The 25,870-nt window shown below is 38.7% G+C and overlaps 1 protein-coding gene across 1 annotated transcript; it reads left to right on the plus strand.

The window, feature by feature from the left end:
• Window positions 1-1,269: 1,269 nt before the first annotated feature.
• Window positions 1,270-21,173, plus strand: LOC146000174 (uncharacterized). The gene is made up of 8 exons (XM_083137516.1): window positions 1,270-1,406; window positions 2,866-2,974; window positions 6,907-7,075; window positions 9,826-10,014; window positions 11,642-11,883; window positions 13,926-14,132; window positions 17,921-18,113; window positions 20,993-21,173. The coding sequence occupies exons 1-8, from the start codon at window positions 1,383-1,385 to the stop codon at window positions 21,171-21,173; spliced, it is 1,314 nt and encodes a 437-aa protein (XP_082993642.1). The 5' UTR covers window positions 1,270-1,382.
• The last annotated feature ends 4,697 nt before the right edge of the window (window positions 21,174-25,870 follow it).

The following is a 25,870-nucleotide window of genomic DNA, read 5'->3' on the forward strand; positions in this document are numbered from 1 at the left end:
GGACAATTTGCTCGGTTATACTCATGGATCCCGCTGTACAGTCCTCGAGTATGGTCGGCATTTTTAAACTGTGCTACCCATGTGTGCGTCTGCTATCTAGCGACTGACTGAATATCATCAAGCTGGATTGTGCTGCCACCTAATGACACCTTTAGAAACTACTCACTATCATTTTCAGCTATCCCACATCAGTTTGTGAGCTATTTACTGACTTCCCCTCGTAAAAATCAGTAAACTCTTTTTTTAAAATATTTCATCGCGTACAGAGAGAGAGAGAGGGGGGGAGCTAAAGAGAGGCAGAGATAGAATGTACAGAGAAAGTGATAGAGGGAGAAAGAGAAACAGGAAGAAAGAAAATAGAATAAAGAAAATAGAAGTGAAAAGTGATGGAGAAGCAGGGAAAGGTAAAAGAAAGGAATGACAGAAACTAAGACAAGGGAAGAAGGACAGAAGAAAAGAAAAAGTAGACAGAGTAAGGAGGATAAAGAAAAGAAGACAGAAAGAGATTATCTGATTAAATAGTTGGATTACATACGTTGCTCAATGTGCTAAACTTACGATTAAAGTTGAATCATATTTTTTCACAAATTGTATATCTATTACTCCTAGACTCCGAACGGAGTGAAGTTTAGATATCAAGACAACAAGGCTAAACAAGTCAAAAGGTTTAGATTACTCGTATAAACTCTTCATTTCCACTCTGGTACTAGTTGCGTATGGGCAGCTCCTAACATACCCCCTTGCGTCAACTCTGGTGAAGGTGACATAAATTTCAAAATCATGATCCGACTTAAGCCAGTCACACAATAAATCTTTATTCATTACTTACCCACCTTGCTTGAAAAAGCTGAATACATTCAGAAAAGAAGAAACATGTTCGTTTAGGCATTAAAAAAGTATTATTAACCTTATGTAGTTATTTCTTAGCATCATTCAGTACCTTTCTGTTACCACTTACGACCAGAATTTACGTGCTGCTGACACATTGGGCAACAACATGAGGCAAACATATTGAGCAATGACTCATTAAGCATTTTTTAAAGGACAGAAGTGAGAAGAAATGTATGCATTTATACGCAAGAGTTAAGAATTGGAATGCAAGGTAGAAACGACATGAGTGGACATTTGAACGTAATGTTTTAACCGAAGGAACAATGTATTTTGAATCCAATTTTGTATAATTCAAAACTGATGTTGAACGCACGTGGAGATTTCTTGACATGAAACACAACAACGTTGTCATCCTTGGTTTAAGCAGGCCAAGACCTGTACGAATATCTCGGCAGTGTTTTTGATAAATGTTTGCTCTTATTTTTATTCTGTGTTGACATCACAAGTGTGTTGTGGCTAGCTGTCGTTCAGTACCTGAAGTAACATTCGACATGAAGGAATCTTGTGTGATAACTGTAAGTACAAAACTTCAATGTTTTCTGTGTTATTTAGATTGTACCATTATCTTCATCACAGCAGTGAAGGGAGGGGTGTAGGATGGAAGAAAGTCAGTATTTGTGGCAACTAAAGTCAAAGTTTATAAAGTCAGCTCCTAAGTTTCGAAGTTCAGTACGCTAATCTGGACTGGACCTACAGTTTAGTGTCGGATCCGAATTACTGTGCAATATGCTTCCATCAAGGATCGAACCCGGTACTCTCTGATTGCAAGTGTGTTAGCCACTACGCCATCGTAGGCTCATAACTACTGGGAAACCGGTATTTATGCACCAAAAAAAGGCAAAAAATATACTTAACAATGCAAAAATATGCGCTTAACAATTCTTCATAAATGAAGAGAAATAAGTAATTTGTCGCGATTAGCCAAAAGTGGAAGAAAAGCGACGCTAAATAACAAAAAAATATATTAAAGCATTAGTGTTACCACTTGAGTACCCCGCACTGTGCAAGTTACCTCGAGAATCTACAATGGTGAATGGTAAAAATGATGATTACATCCTGAGTATTTCCTCTCCCTTTCCCGTAACAATTGGTGGCGAACTATAAAGGCTCTAATTGTTGAACGCGACAATTGAGGCATGTTGTATTACAGTGTTATTGCTCTTTCTGTTCTTTTCTCGGCGTTCTACATGAGTTTTGAATTTAAAATTTTGGGTGCGTCAGCACTTAGGCTATTTTGCACCCGTCACACTATATGGCGTCCAGCCCCTTATCATAACAAAAATAAGACATGTTTCTGAGGATTAAAATATTCTTACCTTGGTCAAAAGCTGAGGCTGTAAAAAGGCACTCAGCACATATAAAGACAAAACCCAGGACAACACACACACAGTCCTACGAAGATTATACTGGCCGTAGGTCCAGGCGCCAAAGCCTCGTTAGTCTGCAAAATGCAGTCCAGGATATACTACGTGGAAGTGAGGTTGACAATTGGGTGTACTACGCGGAAGTATCATCCCTTACACCCCTGTTTTCTACATAAGTAATTTTTCCAAGTTTTCCAGTGTAATTACCAAGTTATTAAAGTAGGCAAAGTGATAATTCACAGAAGTAATATAAATACGAAAATTAAATACAACATGCTACGAGTTTCATTTTTTAAATTTTAAAAATGTCTTCTCTATTGTTATGCCTCTCTTATGAAAATTAAGGTTAAAAATCGCCATCATCAGTATACTACCATGAATGACATTGTTTTGTAAAAGTTAAATGTTTTTATTCTTATATGTAATGAGAACACAATCCAAAGTTAGTTAAAACGTCGTCTCCATTTTACGTTTCAAGAAACTTAACGTACACCCTTTCAAAATTTTGTTACTGCGGCACTGCTCCAAGACAACAATATTCATTCCGAACATTGTTTAAAACCATTGTTAGAAACCCACAAATCTACAAATTTTATTTGTCCTCTTGCAGAAATCCCCTGAGAAGAAGGGGCTTACCATTTTGACAGCGGCGTTCTTCATAGTAGTAGAGATGGGGGGCAGCGGTGTTCTAGCCATCCCTAAGGCCGTTGTGGACACAAGTGAGTACAGCAAAAACAGAAAATTTCGGATAACAATTCTAGCTTTCTGCGCATGTGCAGTAGCCTACGTAGGACTCTTATTAATAATGAAGCAGAAGCAGACATAAAAAAATCTTTCTATATAATTTTTGTGCTTGTACAGAAAAAAAGATTTGAATTCGCATTGTCTTCGAAACTATGCATATTATGGTTTAAAAAACATTTAGTTGGCAAGTTGAAACATATCACACAATACCTGTTTAATATTGTTTATTAATATCACTTTGATTGCTTAAAACAACGCTTCCCAAAGTTTGGGAAACACTGTTTTAAGCTATCAAAGTGACGTTAATAAATGTTCCCATATTTTCAGAATTGTAAATTTAATCAATGATATGATTATATGTGAAAATATGTGCTTAGTTAGTACTTTTCACATGTAAAATGTTTCGGAATTTGATATATGTGTTTATTAACTTAAGGTCAGCAACCTAACAACACTAACTGATCGTTGCAAGTGTTAGATAGGCCTACATTATTATTCGTGCACACGAATTTTCAAAGAAGATGCTTTAACATCTGAAAAGAAATACACTCTTTTGAAATTGTTTCTTTACAATTCAATAACTAATATCATTAGGAACATAAAATCTTACCGAAATTCTGTATAACCAATGACAATAATAAATTAAATGAAACTGAAAGAGAAACATGCCTTTTTTGTACAACTTTTATATTCGTACACTTAATAATATAAAAGAAAAAAGTATATTCAGAGAAAATTGACTGACAGTTCTAATACTTTGATGCGTATCCTTTGGCTTTAATTACTGCTTGACACCTGTTCTTCATAGAATTAACCAGTTTCCGACATGTTTCAGAGCTTATTTTATTCCACTTGGCTTGCACAACAGTTTTCAACTCTTGTTTGGACTTGACGCCTGCTTTATGGACTCGCCTCTTCAAAATTGCCCATAAATGCTCAATGGGATTTAAGTCTGTACTTTGAGCTGGTGTTTGTAGTAGTTTGGGCACATTCCATATTAGCCAATTCATGTTAACTCGTGCCTTATGCTTACTGTCATTGTCTTGTTGGAATCTGTAGATAGGCGGCATGTCTATTTTTTGGGCACTCTGCTTTACATTGTTCTTCAATATGTTTAAATAGACATATGCATCCATGATACCATCAATAAACTGGATGGTACCAACACCTTTGGACGACATACAGCCCCAAATCATTAATGACCCACCACCGTGTTTAACTGTTGGAACTGTGTTAATGTGATCATTGTCTTTATTTGATTTTCTCCAGACCCTATTTATCCCATCTGACCCGTATATATTAATCTTGGACTCGTCTCACCTGGGGCGCCGACTTGTCAAAATTATTGGGGGGGCTCTGATCACTGAAATAAATTAATGAATGACTCACTCACTCCCTTTTTTAAGTTTTGACCTCAGTGTTCGGAATCTTGTAAAAGCCCATGAATTCCTCAAAAATATTAAAATTTTCATTTATAGTTCGAATGCAAAATGTCAATTGTTCACGGATGAATATGTCACAAGTTTCGTCAACCATAATTGCAAAATATTCCCGACTTTTAATATCTGCTACTACGGAGCGCAAAACATATCTGCCTAATATATCAATGATCTCGTTATGAATGTCATGTGTGAGCCATTTGTAGCCCGAACGTCCCATCCACTCTCCTAGTTCATGCACATCTTATTTTGAAACTCTTTTTAGTAAAAATGTTAACGATACTCATAATTATATACTTAGTATATATTAATAAGTCATGTGTTTTGCTGTCTCTGGTCATAGCCACACCCCACACCCCCCAAAGTTGATGGTTTAGCGGTCTCAGCCTCCCAAAGTTGATGGTGTAGAACATTTCAAATGTGTATTTAAAGTTAAGTTCATGTGGCACAATTCAGAGTAAACTTTACAGGAGAAGCAAAATAATACATTAGATTCTCTTAAGCAAAATTATTTGGGGGGCTCTATCCCCATCGATAACATTGTGGGAGGGCTCAAGCCCCCCCCCCCCCAAGCTCCATGGAGTCGGCGCCTATGCGTCTGACCATATGACACTATCCCAAAATTCCTGGTCATTGTGGATGTGCTCTTTCGCGAATGAAAGTATATTCCTGCGATTCACCTTATTTACATACGGCCTCTTCCGTGGTATTCTGCCATGATATCCATGCTTCCACAAGACACGTCGGACAGTTTGATCGGACATCATCTTGCCAGCAACATTTTCTACTAACGGTCGTAAGTGAGGAACACTTAGTCGGGGTTTTTCTCGCACTCGTTTTAAAATAAAGCGTTCATCACGTTTATTCAACCGTCTCTCTTTTGGTTTTCTCGGCGCATTCTGTGTTGAACCTTCCTCTCTAAATTTGTTTACTATGTATTGAACTGTAGAGTGTGATTTATTGACTGTTTGTCTAATTTTTCTTAACGAATAACTTCTAAGGGCCAAATTTATAATAACATCCTTCAGATCGGAACTATGTTCTTTCACCTTGCCCATTTCGAACACGCTGATAGATAGACGATAGGCCTACAACAATACCTACGCCAGCATTCCGCTTGACGGGGAGCGCGCCTTCATGTTCAAACTTGTTACGAAGTTACAAACTGCACGAAATCCCCGAATAGCAGTGGCGCTGTATGAGAGGAAGATTGAAACTCTTGCCTGTACGAATAACAATGTTGCATGAAACATCGTGTTTTTCTCTTTTCACACAAATTATATACTCTGTTCATAAATTTTGAACATACATTTTTATTGACATTTGTTGGTGAAACATTCATTAACATTAATTTCGATGTACATATCAAAATGATTATATTTACTAGTAGATATGACATTTTTTCCTCGGAATTCTATATGTACGAATAACAATGTTACATACTGTATCGCTACAAAAATCACTTAACCTCCAGATTTCTCAGAAGCCTCAGAAGGCAAACTCGGAATACGAGTTATCCACTTTTAAAAACATTATAAACCCAGTTTCTCGTTTTACTTTCATAATTTCACTCTTACTTATAACAATTACTCACTCGTTACCCAATTATATTAACTCTTCTGATTCGCATATACCATAGCGTAATATAGTGCACTAATCGTTTTCAATTTATTAACTTCTTACCCGTCTTCCGTTCAATTGATTTATCTAGAAGTTTTAGGAGGTTGTGTGCTGCCATCTATTATCATTCAATTAAGCTAGTTGCTCCTGTAGCTTGAAATATTTGTTACGTCATTCCTTCATTATTTTCATATGTTCATCAGTTGTGATTAGCCAAAAGTTCTAGGCTAGGAAAGTATGAAAAATAAGTGTTCGTCGTATTCTAGAAACTTTTTATCAAGTTACTATATACGAAGATTAAAAAGAATTACTATGAACAGCAAGCATTATTTTGAATGGCTAACACAGAAAGAAGAAAATTGAAAAGCAACAATTTTGAACAGAATATTTTATCTATCCAAGTAGATAGTGAATACATTTTGAATAATATATCTTATAAAAGTCCCAGATGGAATACCATGAGAATCTCAATACTAATATCTCTAAAAAAAAAAGGCCAGATGAACTTATAGAAAGCTACAATATGAACGCATGATGATGTATAAGATTGTAGGATCCATTGTATTATTGTATTCAATTTTGTAATTTTGCATCTCCTATTTTGATAAAATACCTGGTTGTCATATCGTGCTCATCACTTTAATAAATATTTATTATTATTATTATTATTAAGTATATGGAGGGGGAAGTATACTATTTTATAAGAAACCAAGACAATGGATCTACAACATTAATGAATACACTAGCACTTGTTAACTAACATCTATATATTTTACACATTATATTGTTTATTCAATTTGTCTGAATTGATGACACAATGGTTTCTCTCCCTTTTTACAACATTGTAGCTTGGGTAGGCATTATACTTATAGCAGTTCTTTGCATGAACGCTGGCTACAGTGGAACCAGATTGGGCGTGTGCTGGGCTATGATAGAGGAAAGGCATTTGGAACTAAAGGATGCAGTTAGAAACCCTTATTCTTGCATAGCATTGGAAGCGAAAGGAATTTGGGCCAGGTAGGATATATGTTACAATAAATTTGTAGACAATTCTTTGATCTGATTGTTATAATTGTTGTAAATTATTGGGTATAATAAAATGTAAATGATTACTAGGGGCATGCATATTTCGTTTTTGACGAAAAAACGAAATTTGAAAAAACACATTGTAGTGTTAATTTTTCATGTTTTTGAAAGGTGTGAGATGCATTTTGTGACCATGTTTTGTCACGAAAAAATGCGAAATGAACTGCAAAAAGCGAAATTAACTCTTAAACACGAAATTTAGGGTTTATTCACCGACGCGACACCTTTTGAGGTCTGAATTATCCTGAGAGTTATGCAATTCCCGGAAAATTGATTAATTCTGCTGTTAATATTGGAGAAGCAAAAATGGACTCCTTTACACAGAAATAAACTTAATACTCTGATAACTACATAAATGTGCTATTAGAAGTGAAATGTTAATTCTGTGGAATAAGTGTAGTTTTTAAATCAAATTTAGGATTATATTCACAATTTTAAAACCAAAATGTCTTTTTATATACCACTTTTCATCCAATTTTTCACCGCTATAACACCGATATTTTATTTTATTTACCGCTTTTGAACCCGAAATTGACTCGGTTTTTGTACCGAAATTTTGCTTTTTTATTTACCAAAAATATGTGCCTCTAATGATTACAGATCACCACAACAAGGACTGGGTATTTTATGACGTCATATTTTTTATCTTGGCCTGTTTTTACATTCGAACAGGTTTCCAGCTTTTGGTGTTTTTATTTTTCATACAAGGTGTGGCAATAAAGAAACCGGACTCATTTTTTTCTCAGTTCAGGTCACGTTGATGACGAAGAGAAGGGCAGGACATTGTCTTGGGGACTCTCCTTTACCCGCACACAAAGTTTCATGCACGCGCGGCGGTTAGTCTGGCCGTGACCAGAAACTGGGAAAATCCGCCACGGAAACTTACAATATGTTGACAGAAGTTTATGGTGATCAGTGTCTGTCTCGCACGCAAGTGTTTGAGTGGTGTAAGAAGTTTAAGGAGGGAAGGGTCGTCCTTGCACTGTGAAAACGCAAGAGAATGAGGAGAATGACGGTAAAATTGTTCGAGGAGACCGCCGCCTGAGGATTCGAGCAATTTCTGAACTTACCAACATCAATAAGAAAACCGTTAGACAGATTATGCACGACGATCTGGGCATGTCAAAGGTGTGTGCTAAAGTGGTGCCAAAAATCCACACACCCGAGCAAAAGCAACATCGAGTGAATTGCTGTGCTGACATTCTTGGAAACGTTGAATGATCCTGATTTCCTCCAAAGCGTAATTACGTGTGATGAAACTTGGATTTTTCAGTATGATCCAGAGACTAAGCGACAAAACATGCATTGGAAGAGCCCCCAATCCCCTAGGAAGAAGAAAGCGCACATGAGCAAGTCCAAATTCAAAGCAGTGATGATTGTCTTTTTCGATATCCGGGGGGTATCTACATTGATTGGGTGCCTGAAGGTCAAACTGTCAATCAGGTTTATTATACAAATGTTTTGAAGCTCCTCCGTGAACGTGTTCGACGAAGGAGACCAGACATGTGGAAGAATGCCTCGGATTCTTCATCAGGACAACGCACCGGCAAGCAACGCGATATCTGTGAAGAGGTATTTTGGCGAAAAACAACATTCCAGTGTACTCGCCGGACCTAGCACCGTGCGACTTTTTTCTCTTCCCTAAAGTCAAGGAACCAGGTTCGAGTCCGTGGATGCGGTGAAAGCAAAAGCAACGCAACTCTTAACAGCATATAACACAATATGACCTGCAACACTGCTTTCAACAGTGGAAAATTCGCATGGAGCGGTGTAGCTACATTGAAGGGGACAACATTTCAATTGTTTGACTTTCTTCATTAAAGTGTTAGAGCATGGGTCCGGTTTCTTAATTGCCACACCTCGTATAACTCCTTATTTGAGACCTTGGGTTGTATTAAGGACAGAACATGGTACAAAAGCATATTCTTGGTTAAATCTACGGTGTTTTAACATTTTACCAGACTTGTTCATAAAATCATGCTTGTACCGGTAATTTAAAATAATTTTGTTTACCCTCTCCACCCTTCATGTTAGAAATGTTACTACAAAAAAAATTGTAATTAAAATTTAAATTTGATTTGGAAACAAGTAATATTTTTCATTACCATCTGACTTTTAAAATTATTGTAATACAATAGCTAGTATGAGCTTGATGTTTATGATTTTTTTCACAGTTCGTACAATTTACTTTCAATAATCCTCAAATTCAATCGATGCAAATAGTAGCAATTCTACTACTACTACTATAATAATTCATGAAGGGGTGCAAGGGGTGACCTTCTGGTAAGACACCAAAAATTCAAACCCCACTTCCCATAATGCACCCTAGTAAATGCTTCTTTCAGGCGAACGAGGCTCTGGTGCCTGGACCCTCAGCCAGGTCACGGGATCATGCTTTTTTATTGTCCTTATGTGTGGTGAGTGTCCCTTCACAGCCTCAGCTTTTAACTATAGCATGGAGATTTTATCTTCAGAGACAATATAGTTTGTGAAAACTCAAATAATTAGTAGATGAACAAAAAAAAAATCGTAAACTCCTCTATGAACCTATAGTTGTGTTATTGGAACTGCTATGTTGCATCCTGTTATGACTTATTTGATGGAAATATGAATGTTGTAGTGTCTGAGAATCACCTCATGCATTGTTTCTCTAAGTTGAATGTTCTTTTTGCCTTCCATAGTCGCCTGGTGTCCGTGTGCATGCAAATTACCCTATTCGGGGTTGGAACTGTGTACCTCCTGATAACTTCCCAAACATTGCAAGGTCTCCTGAAGGAATATTTTCCTGACGTCACATTCTGCACGTGGATCCTCGTCATTGCAGCATTCCTCACTCCAGCCATGTGGTTCGGGTCGCCGAAGGAATTCTGGTAACTATTAGATCACTGGTTATTTATCCTGTATATTTGATATGTACTTTCTACGTGTCAAAGGTTTAAATTCTCGACATCGCATTTTAATATATCTTATTGAAACAATCCTAAGTACGTACTTAATTGACAGGATCAACGGAAACCTCTAGAATTACAATAGCCACTTAATATTAATTACTTTTTGAATGTACCTCAGAACACGCTTTCACTACAAAATTTACTAACTTTTCAGCAAGTATAATCCATTACAATTCACGAATTAAACGTTTTCCTCTGCATTACATGGTTTATTTGTAAATTTTATGAGAAGTCAAATCTAAAATGAATTAAACAATGTGTTGAAACTTTCAAAATGTGGCCACATATACAACTCACTGTAAGTCATAACTAAATAATAATAATAATTCTTATTAGTACGTTCAGGGGAGGGGCAGAATACACAATACAATATTTACTATATTTGGTACTTTTCCTGCAGCAAAATTGTTCTCGGAAGACAAAACTAGTACATAGGGAGTCGTTTTAAGGAGGTTTGCATTTGCCACTGTGTTTTCCAAAGTTTTTTTTACTGCCTTGATTTGAAAATCATACATTTTCATACATTTTCGAGGAGGGGCTGCAGCCCCATCAGCTCCCCCTGTTTATGACACTGATATAGATGGAGATAAATAACGAGATACTTTAAGAAAAAGACAGGAATCGAGAAAGAAGAATGAAGGGATAGAAAGAAAGATATAAATAAGCGAGACACAGTGAGAAGAGAAGACAAAAATGATAGGAATATAGCAAGAGAGAGGCAGCAAGAAGAGACGAAGAAAAAGGGATTAAAGGAATTGAGAAAGAAACGAGAAGGTCAGGAAAATTAAGAGACAGGAAAATAAAGAGAAAAGTAGAAAGACAAGAGAAGGGGGAAGAAACGAGGCAAGAGGAGAAAAGAGGAAATGAGGAAAACGTTAGAAAGAACAGGGAGAGAAGACGGCAGAAAAGAGAGAGGAGAGAGGTTAAGGAGAAATATAGTCCAAGCAGGTACTTCAAGATTTTTTTTGGTATTTTTGTATTAAAAGGATTATTAGTTAAGGAAAATTGATGTAATTTTTTGATGTTATAAATGAAAAATGAGCTCGAATGCAGATCATGCATGAAACATAGACACGAGCACTGGCGTACGCAGAAAGGGGCTGAAGAGGTATAGTCTTTGAAATTTTGAGAAAATACATATTTTCAAATAAAAGCAGTGAAGAACTCGGGTAAAATCAGAGTGGTAAATTTAAATTCGCCTTAAAATGGCCGCCGATTGCCAATTATTTTTTAGAGTGCAAAGTTTTCCATACACGAAATATCTTATTGCCGCCCCCCTATAAAACAGCTCTGCAGCCCCTCCAGAAAAAAATCCTTTGTACACCAGTGGACACAAGTTATCTTTTATCTAGAATAACGTAACTAAAAGTAACTACAACTAACTTACATTGAAAAGTAACTTTCCAAATAAGAGTGATGGACAGCTAGTAGTATTTTTCAATTGTGGTACCCTGATCTTCCTGTACCGTAGAATATGAATTAAACCATGCGTCACATTCTATCCACTGCAATGGAAAGTACAGTGATGTGTATCTTCCCATTTCAGGATCATAGGAGTAACAGCCCTTGGCACGAACACCATATCCTGTATCCTTATCCTGGCCCAGACTCTGCTCGACATGTCCGCCTACAACGAGGTTCCGCACGCTAACCCTTCCTTCGAGAGGTTCTTTGTCGGCTTCGGAGCTATTCTCTTCGCCTTCGGGGGAGCCGCCACCTTCCCTACTATCCAGAACGACATGAGGGAGAGGAAAAAGTTTCCCATCAGTGTTGTCATAGGGTTCTCAGGTAAGAACAGTGTTGCTATCTTCGTATACATACAATTTGTTAAAGTAATTTGATTGATTCATTGATTTGGTGTGTATTAGTCCACTTTATGCACAGTAAGGCTAATCGGCACTGGACCTACAGTTTAAAGTGAGATCCGAACCACTATGTACCTTCAGGTAAGGACTAAGAAACACATGTAAGTTTCTATTCCGTGTTATAGCCTGTATGTTATGTAAGATGTAAATTAATTATTTTGTTTAATATTATCCATCCCATGGGCATCTGCCGGAGTGACGTCGCATTATTAAAAATGCGCTAAATTTATCGCGACTAAATCTTCCTTAAAATCATGGTCGATAGTTGGTTACCCTACCAAACCCCCAAGGACTTGGTGCGGTGAATTTCCGTGATGTCCGGGAACCGAATCAGTCATATCCACTCTCCTTATCTTCCTGTTGGGGCACCATTAGGTACTTCAGGATCCGAGCAGAGAGACGTCCTGTACAAAACTGTGACACCCTGTATATGCCACTGGATAAGTTCTCCTTCATTCAGTTAATATGAGCCATAAACGTTTATGTGTGCGGAAAGTAATGGGAAATTAACTCATGTTAATGAGTTACGACCTCGCGGGAGGAGGTGCTGCGAGCACCACTCTCCTTTCCGCAATGTAGACCGCCCGCCGTAAGACCAGACAAGAGCTATGGTGGTAACCACTTCTTTCATTTGACCTCACCAGTGGCGTGCACAGGATTATCTTAAGTGGGAGGGGTTACGTGCAGAGGCGTCTCGTGAACGCATGCGGTGCATGCTGCGCATGCGTCAATTGCGGGAAAAAGGACAGCTTGCTCTGCGATGACATTAATGAGCATTTCTACACTCTAATTTCTTCATATAGGAGAAGTATTTACAGGGGATGGACAAAAATATGGAAACACCTGCGAAGAAAAGCCGGAATGCTGTAGCTAATAAGGTGCAGGATCGCCTTTAGGTTCCAAAACGGCCTGCAGTCTCCGAGGAATGGACAAATACAAGCCCTGGGTGGGGGATAATGGGATCTTGCACCATCCTTCATGCAAAACATGGCCACAAACCTTCTCAGTGTCCTTCTGTCTCTGTTACTCAGTGTACATTTTCGTCCACGCTGGTGTTTATCTGATGATGTCTTTCCAGACACATTATTATGTCATCATGATTTTGGATAGAGTCCCTCTCGATACGCCAAATAACATGGCTACTTTGGTAACAGAGGCCCCTGCAAGGCAGGCACCAACGATTTGCCCTCTTTGAAACACTGTCAGCTCCGACATGATTCAGTATCAACTGCACTGCACGCTATCTACAGTGCAACTGTCGACTCCTACCAGTCCATCAGGGTCCTATCTCAAAGCGCAAAACAAAAGAATGTCGCACCGCATCCGATTTCAAGTGGAAAAATTGTGTCGATATCACCTGTTCCGATGTAGTGGTGTTTCAATACTTTTGTCCACTCCCTGTATTTTACACGAGAGCGCTGAACTAATCTTATATTACATTTCTTGGATCTGAAGTGAAAGAAAGTAATAATTCTTTTGCCACAATTGATGCATGCGTCACTTCTCCTATATGAAGAAATTCTCATGGTTGTCGGGCCTCCCCCATGGCGCAGTGGTAGCGTCTTTGCCTTGTAATCAAGGGGTCCCGGGTTCGATACCCGGTGGAGGCACAAGTGGTTCGGATCCCACTTTAAACTGTAGGTCCAGTCCTGATTAGCCTTACTGTGCATAAAGTGGACTTAAAACAGCAACTCAAATCACAAAATCTCATGGTTGTCGTCGCAGAGCAAGCTGTCCTTTTTCCCACAATTGACGCATTCGCAGCATTCACCGCATGCGTTCACGAGACGCCTCTGGTTACGTGTACTACTGCCATCTTTTACTGCCTTTGATTTTCTTTTTTTTTAGACCATAGGAGGGTTATGATCCCCCATCAATCCCCCTTAGGCACGTCACTGTCCCTAACATCAGCCACAAAACCTTCCAATGAACATTTTCAAAACAAGTTCTTATGCTTTTTTGCAGTTATCCTGGTGCTATACGTCACAGTGGCAACGGGAGGCTACTTGGCCTTTGGAGACAAGGTGGAATCTAACATCCTCATGTCTTTGACCCCAGGGCCTATGGTGACAGCTGCCAACATAGCCATCTTCACTCACCTCTTGAAGGCGTTCCTTATACTAACCAACCCGCTAAGCCAAGAGCTGGAGGAAATCTTGAAGGTTCCAAAGAGTAAGTGTTACTTTTCTTTGTTGTTATTTGTATTTTAATTCCGTGGCTTAGTGACTAGCACAAGGAGATACGAAGCCAAAGGTAGGTCCGTGAACTTAGCTCGCCACTTGTCTAGAAAAATAACCAAATTTTGTCCGTCGTTAGTGCTACGTTAGTGCTGTTTTCTGCCGTACAGAGTTTCGTTAGTGCTGCTATATTTTTGAAATTAGGGCCGTTCCAAAATGGGGCGGTCTAACTTCACGGTTTTCGTGAAGCACTAACGCAACACTAACGAAAGGCAAAATGTCGGTTGTTTTGTGGGTAATTCGAAAACCGTGAAGTTAGCCCGACCCATTTTGGAACGTCCCTTGTTCCAAAAATATAGCAGCACTAACGAAACTGTTTACGGCAGAAACCAGCACTAACGTACCACTAACGATGGGCAAAATTTGGTTGGTTTTGTGGAAAATTCGAAAACCGTGAAGTTAGCCCGATCCATTTTGGAACGGTCCTTGTTCCAAAAATATAGGAACACTAACGAAACTCTTTACGGCAGAAACCAGCACCAACGTAGCACTAACGATGGGCAAAATGTCGGTTATTTTGTGGGTAATTCGAAAACCATGAAGTTAGACCGCCCCATTATGGAACGGCCCTTGTTCCAAACATATAGCAGCACTAACGAAACTCTTTACGGCAGAAACCAGCACTAACGTAGCACTAACGATGGGCAAAATGTCGGTTGTTTTGTGGGTAATTCGAAAACCATGAAGTGCTACGTCCCTCGCGTAAACACCTACCAGCTTAGCACAGGGGAGAGACAATGAGATACCTCTGGGCACATATCAGGTTTACTAACGCTACAAATATATGGAAAGAAACAACAGATTTAACCCACTACTGGGGGAAAATTCGTACTATATTTTTGATTAATTATGTACAAATATTAAATAACTTTTGAAGTCTTTTCATACAGTAATTTTCTTCTATTTTTATTTTTTATTAATTCTAACCAATCTTCTTCGGGCTTCTTCTTCTTATAATCATTATGGCATCTTCTTCTTATGGTCTCTTCTTCTTATAATCATTATGGCATCTTCTTCTTATAATTAATATGGCGTCTTCTTCTTATAGCCTCTTCTTCTTGTGATCAATATGGCATCTTCTTCTTATGATTAATGAATCTTCTTCTCCTTGTATTTAATAATTAAATTGCCTTCTTCTTGCAATTAATAAGGCTTCTTCTTCTTATAATCGCTAATATTTCTTCTTCTATATATTTACATCTTTATTCCTCAACCTTTCGTTACTCTTTATTTACATCTTTTGTTTCGTTCCTTGATTTTTCTAAGGAACATTTTATATCCTTGCTATCTGGATTATTCTTTGTCCGTGGATCATTAAATGAGCTTCCCTTTATATCTTTGTATACACTCCCTGGAACGGTATGTATATCTATATGCTGCAACTTATATCCACGTTCTTGTTTAGAAACGTCGTGCAAAAGACCCAGTGGATCATAATTGATAATTGGAGGTTGTATTATTTCTCCTCCTTCCCTTACTCGTCTTGCCAGAATAGATTCTCTTGTTTTTCTACCTCCTCTCTTTCCTCGTTTCTTTGGCATCCCTTTATACCAATTGACGTAAATATCGATCTTCCAAATAAACAAAGAGAAAGGGGTTAGTTAAAGATCGCCGCCTGGCCGGCGCTAACCTTAACTTGGAGCTACAATGTATGTGCCTCCAAATGTGCTTGGGTGCTGCCGAGAAATGGCGCTACACCAGGGGAAAACAACCCAAAAGCCGCACGAAACTCTCAGTTCGTGGGAACTGTAATAGACACAAAATCGAAATTGCAATTCGACTTCTTTACTTTTGTATATTAATCGCTTATGTCATTACTGAATGATAATTCCCCTTTTCTCCTTATTTATATCCTGTTATTATTTTAAACTTATTTATTTATTTCCTTATAATTAGTATTAATATATACAATCGTTATTTCATCACATCTGCTCTTTCCGTTGTCTCTATTTACAATCGTATAAGTTCTCCTGGGTGGTTACCCACTTTCCAAACTTATTTATGCACCATCTTTTATAACCGTTGTTCCTCTTGCATGCTGCCATCTATGGTTCTTTATTTCAAAGAAAAGCAACGCAGTTTGTGTACGTGACAGAAGTTAGACCGCCCCATTATGGAACGGCCCTTGTTCCAAACATATAGCAGCACTAACGAAACTGTTTACGGCAGAAACCAGCACTAACGTAGCACTAACGATGGGCAAAATTTCTGTTGTTTTGTGGGTAATTCGAAAACCGTGAAGTTAGACCGCCCCATTATGGAACGGCCCTTGTTCCAAACATATAGCAGCACTAACGAAACTGTTTGCGGAAGAAACCAGCACTAACGTAGCACTAACAATGGGCAAAATTTGGTTATCTTTTTAGACAAGTGGCGAGCTAAGTTCACGGATCTGCCAACTGTCCCAATTTGGAACCCGGGGTGAGGAATGATTGATTCGATGTGTCCATTCTTTATTCTCGATTAATCCGAAAGGTAGAAAAGTAACACAAATAACGGAGAGAGAGAGAGAGAGAGAGAGAGAGAGAGAGAGAGAGAGAGAGAGGCTTTTGGCTAAAAGGTGGCGAAGAGGATGATTAGATTAAATTGATGAAGATGCACGAAGGAGCAGGATTGGAACCCGGAACTTTCGATGGCTAAATCGAGAATCGTAAGTCAATGCACTCGATCACCGAAGCAGCTATTATTATTATTGTCGACATCAACTATTATTGCCTTATGCATATTCACTTGCTTGTGTCTTCACATTCAAGAGGTTCTGGATTATATTCCCGGTGTAGACACGTTGCAAAAATGGTTTCAGATGCCATTTTAAAATGCAGATTCGGCCCCGATCGGCCTATCTGTGCGTAAAGTGGACTTAAAACTATTTATTTCAAAATTAAGTTCAATGAGGCAATTTTGCTAAGGATGATCAAGAATGCAATAAAATATGAGGTTTTCTATCCTAACCTAAGCTAACTTAACACCCCATGTAAGTCAGGCTCATATTTTAAAAGTGAAATGTCAGCATGTTGAACCTGGCATAGGAAGCAATTTGAAAATTGTTTAACACGAGATATGTACTCTTTCTCTCTCTCGATGTATGAATAACAAGAAACGACATCTTAGCTGTTGGACGCAACAGTGTGTTATAGTAAGGAAGGAAAATCTGCAAAATTGGCTAATCCTGCACCTGGTGCCTTGTGTGTATTTCGTTCACTAGCGCCCGATGTTTGTTTTATGGAACATCTCTCTCTTCTTTCTGTATCTTTCATTCTCTGTTTCTATCTTTCTGCTTTTTCCTTTCTCCTGCTTTTTCTATCTCTGTCTTCCTTTGTTTGTACATTTTCTCTTTCCCCTTTTTCTCTTCGTCTGTTGCTGTATCTCTTTCTCTTCTTCTTTCTCTCGTCTTTTGTTACACAATCTCTTTGTACCTTCAATCTCTAATTATCTCCCCTTCTTCTCTATTTCCTTCTTGCTTTCTTCCTATGTTTTTCTTTGTATCTCTCGTTCTTCTTTTCCCTCTCTTCCTCTGCTTCTTTCCCTCTTCCTCAGTTCTAAATGTTTATTTCCAGCTCTCTCCATTTCTTTCATGCATTATACACATCTTCCTGTTTCCCTATATTTTTCTCTCCTTTTAATATTTCTTTATTCTTTTGTTTTGCTCTCCTTTAATGCGCAATTCCACATGCAATTTAGTGCTGTGTACTAACATAAAATGCTCTGTTCTTTATCTAACAGGCTTCAACTGGAAGCGGATAGTTCTAAGGACCTGCCTCATGTTGCTTATGATATTCATAGGCGAAACAATTCCCAAATTTGGAAAAATCCTTTCCCTTGTAGGGGGCTCCACCGTCACGCTTCTCACCTTCGTCTTCCCGCCGTTCTTCTACATGGCGCTGTGCGACCAGACGCAAGAGGATTCCAAACCTAGGTTAGTCAAAAGATAAAATGCTAAAGAAATTTGGCATAACAAGTGTGGCCAATCTGTTCAAAATCTAGCGTCGTATACTGTGGATGATTTACTGATATCAATGAACACTTGACGTTGTTTTTGCATGGCTGTATCTAACGGAAGTTTGGCAGAGTGTTTTGTAGGTTAACATTGCACTCAGTTTAATGTTGGGGTCTGAATTGCCGAGTGTGCCCCAGTGGCGTCCCCAGAGAATTTTATTCCAGTATGCTCTGATTCTATGACTGCTGCGCAATTTATTGATTCCTTAAGCTCTTCCTATTTCTCTACATTTCCTCTCTTTCTTCCTCTGCTTTTCAATTTCTCTCATCTTCTTTATTTCTTTCTTTCTTCCCATCTTCCTATTTCCTTCACCCCTTACTCTTTCTTTCTTCCTGTGATCTCTCTATTTGTTCGATGCAATACCTTTCTCATTTCTTTCCTCTCTGTCTTACCCTGCTTCTCAATTTATCTTCCCTTCTCTAATTCTTTCTTTCCTTCGTCCTTCTTCTTGTTTCCTTCTTTCTCTCTTTTTCTTCCTACTCTTATCCGTGTTCCTCTTTCTTATTGTGCTTCATATTTCTTTCTTTTACCCGGTCCTCTTTTTCTTTCTGTTGTATTCATACTGCTTTCTCTCTCTCCTTTGCCTTTCAATCTTCCTCTGTTGTTCCATGCCTATCTTTCTTTAGTGTGCGTGATTCTAACTGTATCGTAAATAATTTTGACACATCTCGTATATGTGTCTTTCACACGTGTCACGTACTGTTGCATTGTGACTTCGAGCAGCCATGATTGAGGCCAGTTCTTGTAAGCATACGGAATTCAATTTTAACACAGAGATTCGTGATTGAAAACAAACGTGCGGTTGGTGCAGATGTAACGAACGCTACGTGGTGGATATTTCCTTGCAAACGACAAATAAAATTGGCCGCAAACATGGTGGATGTGTGCATCCTGACGTCACATGAAATCCGCCTGTAGTAAGATTAATTATTTTTCTGTGGTCAAGTGCCCATCCTCGCCACATCCGGTGGCGACGCCGGTAATTCATGCGGGGATTTCTACGAGACAAAAAAACGACAAAATATAAGAAGAGAAAGATGCAGGAGAAACAAAAAAGAGAGGGGAAAATTAAGAGAAAGATAAATTGTAATATAAATAAACTAATCGCAAGTCCCTGTGGCAAATTTATTCTGGGTGTTCGTCTTTCGGTGGCGTATTCACAGTTTCAATAAATGAGGGGCCGCTTCTTTTGGCTTTGCAATTACCTTGCAATTGCACTCCGGCAATTAACAAAATAAAGACATTTTAAGTGAAGAAATTATAACCTTATTTTTTGGGCCTGACAACATAAGAGAGGGGCTAAAGCCCGACAGCCCCCTTTACATACGTTACTTTGTGTTTTTGAAGCGTCCGTTTCAGTCATCATCCTCACTACCGCGTTTAACGTAGAGGTAGAAAAGTGGCGTAATATAACCATGATTCAATTATATAAATAAAGCATGACTTATCGTGAAAAATTCGTGGCCACTGCAATTTAAGACCAGGGAGAAAGAAAAGAGTGAAATCGAAATAGAAGAAAAGAAAAATAGAGGGAGAAAGTGCGAAGAGAAAGAAAGAAAAACAGCAATATAGCCAGCAAGGAGAAAAGTAGAAAGGGAAGAGAAGAGGGGAAAAGAGAATGGAGAGAATTAGCAAGAAGAGGCAAAGAAGAAGAGAGAAAGCAAGGAGAGGAAGATATGAATAGAACCAAAAAGGAGAAAGAAAGATGAGAGAGACAGAGAAAGTCAGAAACGAACATAAAGAGAGAGAATAGGAAAATAAGAGTAAGCGAGGGAGGAAGAAATTAGAGACAAATAGAGAACTCGAGAAGAAGGAAAACAGGACTAGAGGCAGAGAGTTTGAAAAGGTGGAAACGAGGCGCAAAGAGAGAGATAAGAAAAAAAATAAGAGACAGGGGGAAAGAGAGATAATGAAGTACAAGAAAAAGAGAGAGGGGAAGCTAGAAGAGGACAGAAAACAGGAATAGAACCAGCAAGAGAGAAATAGAGAGTCAGAACATGAGTGTACAAGAGAGGTACAGTAAAATTAACTTCTAACCAGGCGGACAAGGACGTATGTACGGGGGGGAGAGGTCCAGAGGGTTTTGACCCCACCCCTGAAAGACTTACAATACCGAAATTATTTATTTCCGCCGAACTTATTGGAAGGCAAGGGTTATATTGGGATCATAGGACTTTGAATGCAGAATATTAATCAGGAACATTCCATTTCGTCAACTGGATTAACATTTTTTTGTTATTCAATAAATATTCAATTCTTTTATCTATTTTACATTAATTTTCCTTAATTTGGCAGACAAGGACGTATCTAAACTATTTGTGAGCTAGATAATGAATACCTGCTGTTAACCTTACACCGTCTCTTTACCTATTCATGTAATAAAAATACAATATCAATTAATTTATATATTTAATTAATTTAATATAATTGTAATTATTTTAATTTGTTATTATTATTATTATAAACTTGGTTCGGATTTCCCTCGAAATATATTTCTAGATATGTGTCTGCAGGCAGAGTCTTTTTTCGGCACCATCTAAAATTAGCGTTAATTTTCAGTAAATATAAATAAATACGACAATATAGATAAAAATTGAAAAAAATGTGACACCCAAAACATAACAAATGTACATATGAAGATTAAAACTTTGTTTCTCATATTCACTTCTGTTGTACAAAAAAAAGTGACTGTCACTCATTATACGTGAAAGACAGTAAGTAGTTTTTTAAGTAATTTATAACATCTGCTCTTATGCTTTAAAATACTGATAAGTACTGACCTGTCTCTAATTTCCAAGGTCACGAAACAATCCTGCTCTTGCTAATTGCACGAACTCTTCCAGGACAATTCCCCTCTACAACCGCATCTACTTGTGGCTGTTGATCGTAGTCGGTCTGCTAGGGGGCGCTGCGTCTACTTACAGCGCCGTCAAGGACATCGTGGCGCCTGGATCGTTCACGGAACCATGTTACTGTTGACAAGATATGCTGATCAAGAACATACAGTGCCTCTATGGACGAAAACCGCCTTGTGCAACTTTGTTCCAATGTGCGTCTGTGTAAATATGTGAAAGTTAAATGTAATAGTTTTGTATGCATTACTGTTGTCTTCCAAATTCGGATGTTTCAAGGCTGTTGCACCAAGCTCTGTGTTAAAACGAGAACAAGAATGTAAATCTATGGATGTAAGTAAGAATACCATAAAATATTGTGTCACATTGAACTGTGAAACAATATTTACTGTTGTTTGTCTCTCCTTTCCAGAGCTATAGTAGAGGTTAAACGGCGGTATACGCCGTGCCGTATATCGTCTGGTTAACCTTATTCGGTGCATGAATTTAGACAGAAGAAACAAACAAGAATTTAGAGAGTAGTTGTCTCACGAAGATTGAGAAACACTGTTCTAGAGTTTAAAAGGTAAGACTCTATTTTACGCCCCTTTTCCTATATCGTTTGAAAGCTTATTGTATAAGGAATTCAACAACGTAAATCCCAAAGCGAGGAAAAATTACCTGGAGGAGGAAATCGATAAAAACCGATGTTGTCCGGATATGCGTAATTGAACGTACTGAGGAAATTTTGAAGCACATATTTAGGGGTGAAATGAGTGCTAATGGAACCTAACCTAACAGGCCTAACCTAACCTCGTAGGCATATCTCGTCCCCGTGAATGGTTCGTGGGGCTATCGTGAATGGTTCGTGGGGCTACCCGTGCATGGCTTTTGGAGCTAACGTGAATGGTTTGTGGGGCTGCCCGTGCATGGTTTTTGGGGCTAACGTGAATGGTTTGTGGGGCTATCGTGAATGGTTCGTGGGGCTACCCGTGAATGGTTAGTGGGGCTATCGTGAACAGAAAGTGTAAAAAGAAAAAGGTACTTACGGTTTTGAACGATGCACTAAATTACTGGGGATAAACGTATTTTACACTATCTACAAGTTTTTGGGACCTGTTCTTTTTCATGCACCATACACACGCACAACGCACCGAGAACGCAAAGAAGCAATCACCAAAGCACACAAAGCACAACGAGGACACAAAGACGAGCCTGCAGTGTTGTTAACTCCCATCGATTACCACCAAAAGGCAATAAGGACGTAAAGTTAGAGTCTAGCCGTTTGAAATTTCGATACGTAATGGCGCGATTCATTAAATGAATACACATGTATGTAAGCATTGCAGACACTGAATATGATCATTTTTCGATTTCTTAGTTTGTTATTTAACGTCGCTTTTTTGACAATTTTGGTTAATCGCGACGATAAGGATTAGTGATGAAATTAATAAAGGGACACTCGCAAAAAAAAAAAAAACACCCATGCCAAGGCCGGGATTCGAACACCTGGCGTCGTAGTGTGATAATGCTGTTGTTGAATTGGTTTATTTTACTTCGCCTTTCTGCCACTTTTGGATGATGATGAGTGATTATATGCATGAACACCAAGGTCCGTGAAGACTTTCCCCTACACCGCTTCAAGAGGTCTGACCATAACAGCCCCTTTTCCGCGGGGGGAGGAGATCGTAAACTTGTGACGTCACCGCGGAAGCAAGCTTTCCCTCTGCTTTGACAAAGTCAATTGAAAACAAGGACAACGTGTCAATATTTTTCAATAGTTACAACAAAATATTTGATTTATTACGTCGTTCACTTCATTTCTGGGGCATACATGGACGTAGGCACTTATCTAGAAATATATTCGGGGAGGGTTCTCGGACGCTGGTTAATTGTATCACATGTAATAATAATAGCAAAATTGTCTTGATACTACAATATCTGCTAATAATAATATATTATAAGACAGAGAGTGCATAAAGTGGTCGACTTTCAAATATCGCCACCGAAGTTCCCGGTCTAGGCGTGCGTGTTCTTCATCAATTTCAATTATCACTCATCGTCGCGACTAGCCAAAGTGGCAGAAAAGCGATAAAATAACTAAGTAGAAAGAAATAGATACAGAATAGGTAATACTTGTAATAATTATGGATTATTGTGTGAATAGAGGCAGGGGAGCCGCGGTGCTTTAGTCGGTAGGGCGTCTGACTGCTACGAGACCCGAGTTCGATTCTCGATGTGGTTGAACTAAGGTCGGAATTTTTCCGGCCTTGTCCCTGCATGAAGCGACTCTGGGGTTCACTCAGCCTCAAATAAATGGGTTCTTGGAGACAACCCTTGGGGTGGGCTAAGTCGGCCGGAGCGTGATGCTGATTACACATCTAAAACGACGAGTGATTAATGGCACGGTGAAATGCGCAATGAGAACTTTACCTTACCTATATGAACAGTACTCAAGGCCACTATACTTTTTATCAGAGGAAGGTGTCTACCTAGAAAATTAAAGTCAAAATAAATAAATAAATAAATAGAAAAACAAGAAATTTATAGATTAACGGAAAGATCGATTGATTGATTTGTTGTCTTAAGTCCGCTTTATGCACAGATAGGCTAATCGGGACTGGGCCTACAGTTTGAAGTGGGATCCGAACCACTATGTGCATCCACTGGGTATCAAACACGAGACTCCTTGATTACAAGGCGACGACGAGATTAACGAAAATGTTGATAGTTCCAGATGGTAAAAATGTAACGTACTGTATTATTATCATCACCAAGCACTAATTTCCGCAGGCACTGTCAATACAAAACTAATCCATTCAATAGCCGGAATGCCAATCACAAATGAATAGACATGCAAACTACGTACTTTGATTTGATTTAGTTTATTTTACATCGCTTTTCTTCCACTTTTGGCTAATTGCGAAGTTGGGCACGAGTGATGAAATTGATGAATCGACTCTCACAATCACCCACGCCCGGATTCGAATCCGTGACCCTTGGCGTCGTAGCACGATGTGCTAATCACTCCGCTACGGAGGCCGGCTCATGGGAAGTACATTTCTACTACTACTACTACTACTACTACTACTAATAATAATAATAATAAAGTATTAAAACAATGCCATTTTAGTTAGTATACTATTATCATCATTAGTAATTTTTTTTCTAAGAAGAAAGGTTTCGGTACTCTTTAGGTTCCTTTGTTTTTATTATTATTTGTTATGTTCACCATAAAAACTACTCTAAATATGGTGGTATGTTCGTAAATGATCGTGCGGGGTGTAAAGAGTGACCCCTTCTTAAGACACCCAAACGTCAACCTCACTGGACTACATTATTCAGGGGCGTCTGAATCCATGGCCAGTATATTTCTCTATGGGGCTTGTGTTGCGTGCTGTCAATATGTATTTGTGATTGTCCCTCATCTATACAGGGTGTTTCCGGGCTGATGATACAAACTTTCAGGGATGATGGAGAAGGGCACACGTATCAATTTGAGTAAGGAACCCTGGTACGGAAACGACTTAGTCGAAAATTATAAGCGAAAATCGGTGTATGAAGATGTAATACTTTTATTACCTGCACAAGTTTCACAAGCTGCTCAGTGGCCAGCTCGGTCACCTGATCTGACCCACTTGATTTCTTCTTGTGGGGTCATGTGAAAAGTCTTGTGTACGAGACACCTGTCGAGACTGAAGAGGATCTCCTGGCAAGAATTCTCGCTGCCTGTGACATTGTTCGAAGGACCCCAGGGTTGTTCCAACGGGTACGCCAGAACTTTGTGCGACGATGTCGTGCCTGCTGCGAAGCTGGGGGATGCCACTTTGAACAACTGTTGTGAATGTAGCAGCTTGTGAAACTTGTGTATTACATCTTCATACACCGATTTTCGCTTATAACTTTCGACTAAGTCGTTTCCGGACCAGGGCTCCTTATCTCAAATTGATACGTGTGCCCTTCTCCATCATCCCAGAAAGTTTGTATCATCACCCCGGAAACACCCTGTATATATCTTACCACCATTTTTCCTCGTCTTCACAATTAGCCAAAAGTGGAAAAACCGCCAAGTAAAATAAAACAATTCGTCATTCATAATTGATCGTGCAAGAGAAAAATGGAGTGATTATATTATTATTATTATTGTATCCTATAAACACAAGATCTATCGCGTCTGTCACTTCAGGAAATTGTAGGTTGTCAATTAAAACTTAAACGAATTGCACTGACAAATGTATATTATTTTTACTAAATTTCGGACCACCCACCTACAAGATACAAATTTAGCCCTATTTGGTCTTTACCTATTGTTTACAAGGTGTCACAAAGGATGGACTTTCATGTATTATGTCGCAGCAGGAACTGAGTTCCGCCAACAAACTGACCGGCTCACTTTAAACCCTGCATACTGCAATTAAGTATTTTGGTTATTTAATTTTAGTACTTGGCAACTTTTCCTGGGGAGATTGATCCCCTCGGACCCTCCCTCTAAATACGACGTTGCATACAAAAACGCCAACAACAATTGTATACATATGTGTCTGTATACTAATTTAAAACATCCGTGCCTCCAATGCGCTTCCTTGTAAAAAGACTGGCGAAGGAAGGCAAGTTCTTCCGCGATGACGTCACAGAATTCTCGACCGGGGGTTGTTAGAAAGCCCAGTTATGGCGGGACCTTCTCATAGGATTACCAGACGTCCGGTTTTTCCCTGACATGTCCTACATTTTAGTCTTATGTCCGGCGTCCGGGAGGAATTTGAAAAATATCATAAATGTCCTACATTTTGAGTTACGTAATATTAATTAGGAAAAACGTGTTTCAGTTTAACAGACAGAAATCGT

The sequence above is a fragment of the Lepisma saccharinum genome, chromosome 16 (genome assembly GCF_977018435.1).
Source record: "Lepisma saccharinum chromosome 16, izLepSacc3.1, whole genome shotgun sequence".
Classification (NCBI taxonomy): domain Eukaryota; kingdom Metazoa; phylum Arthropoda; class Insecta; order Zygentoma; family Lepismatidae; genus Lepisma; species Lepisma saccharinum.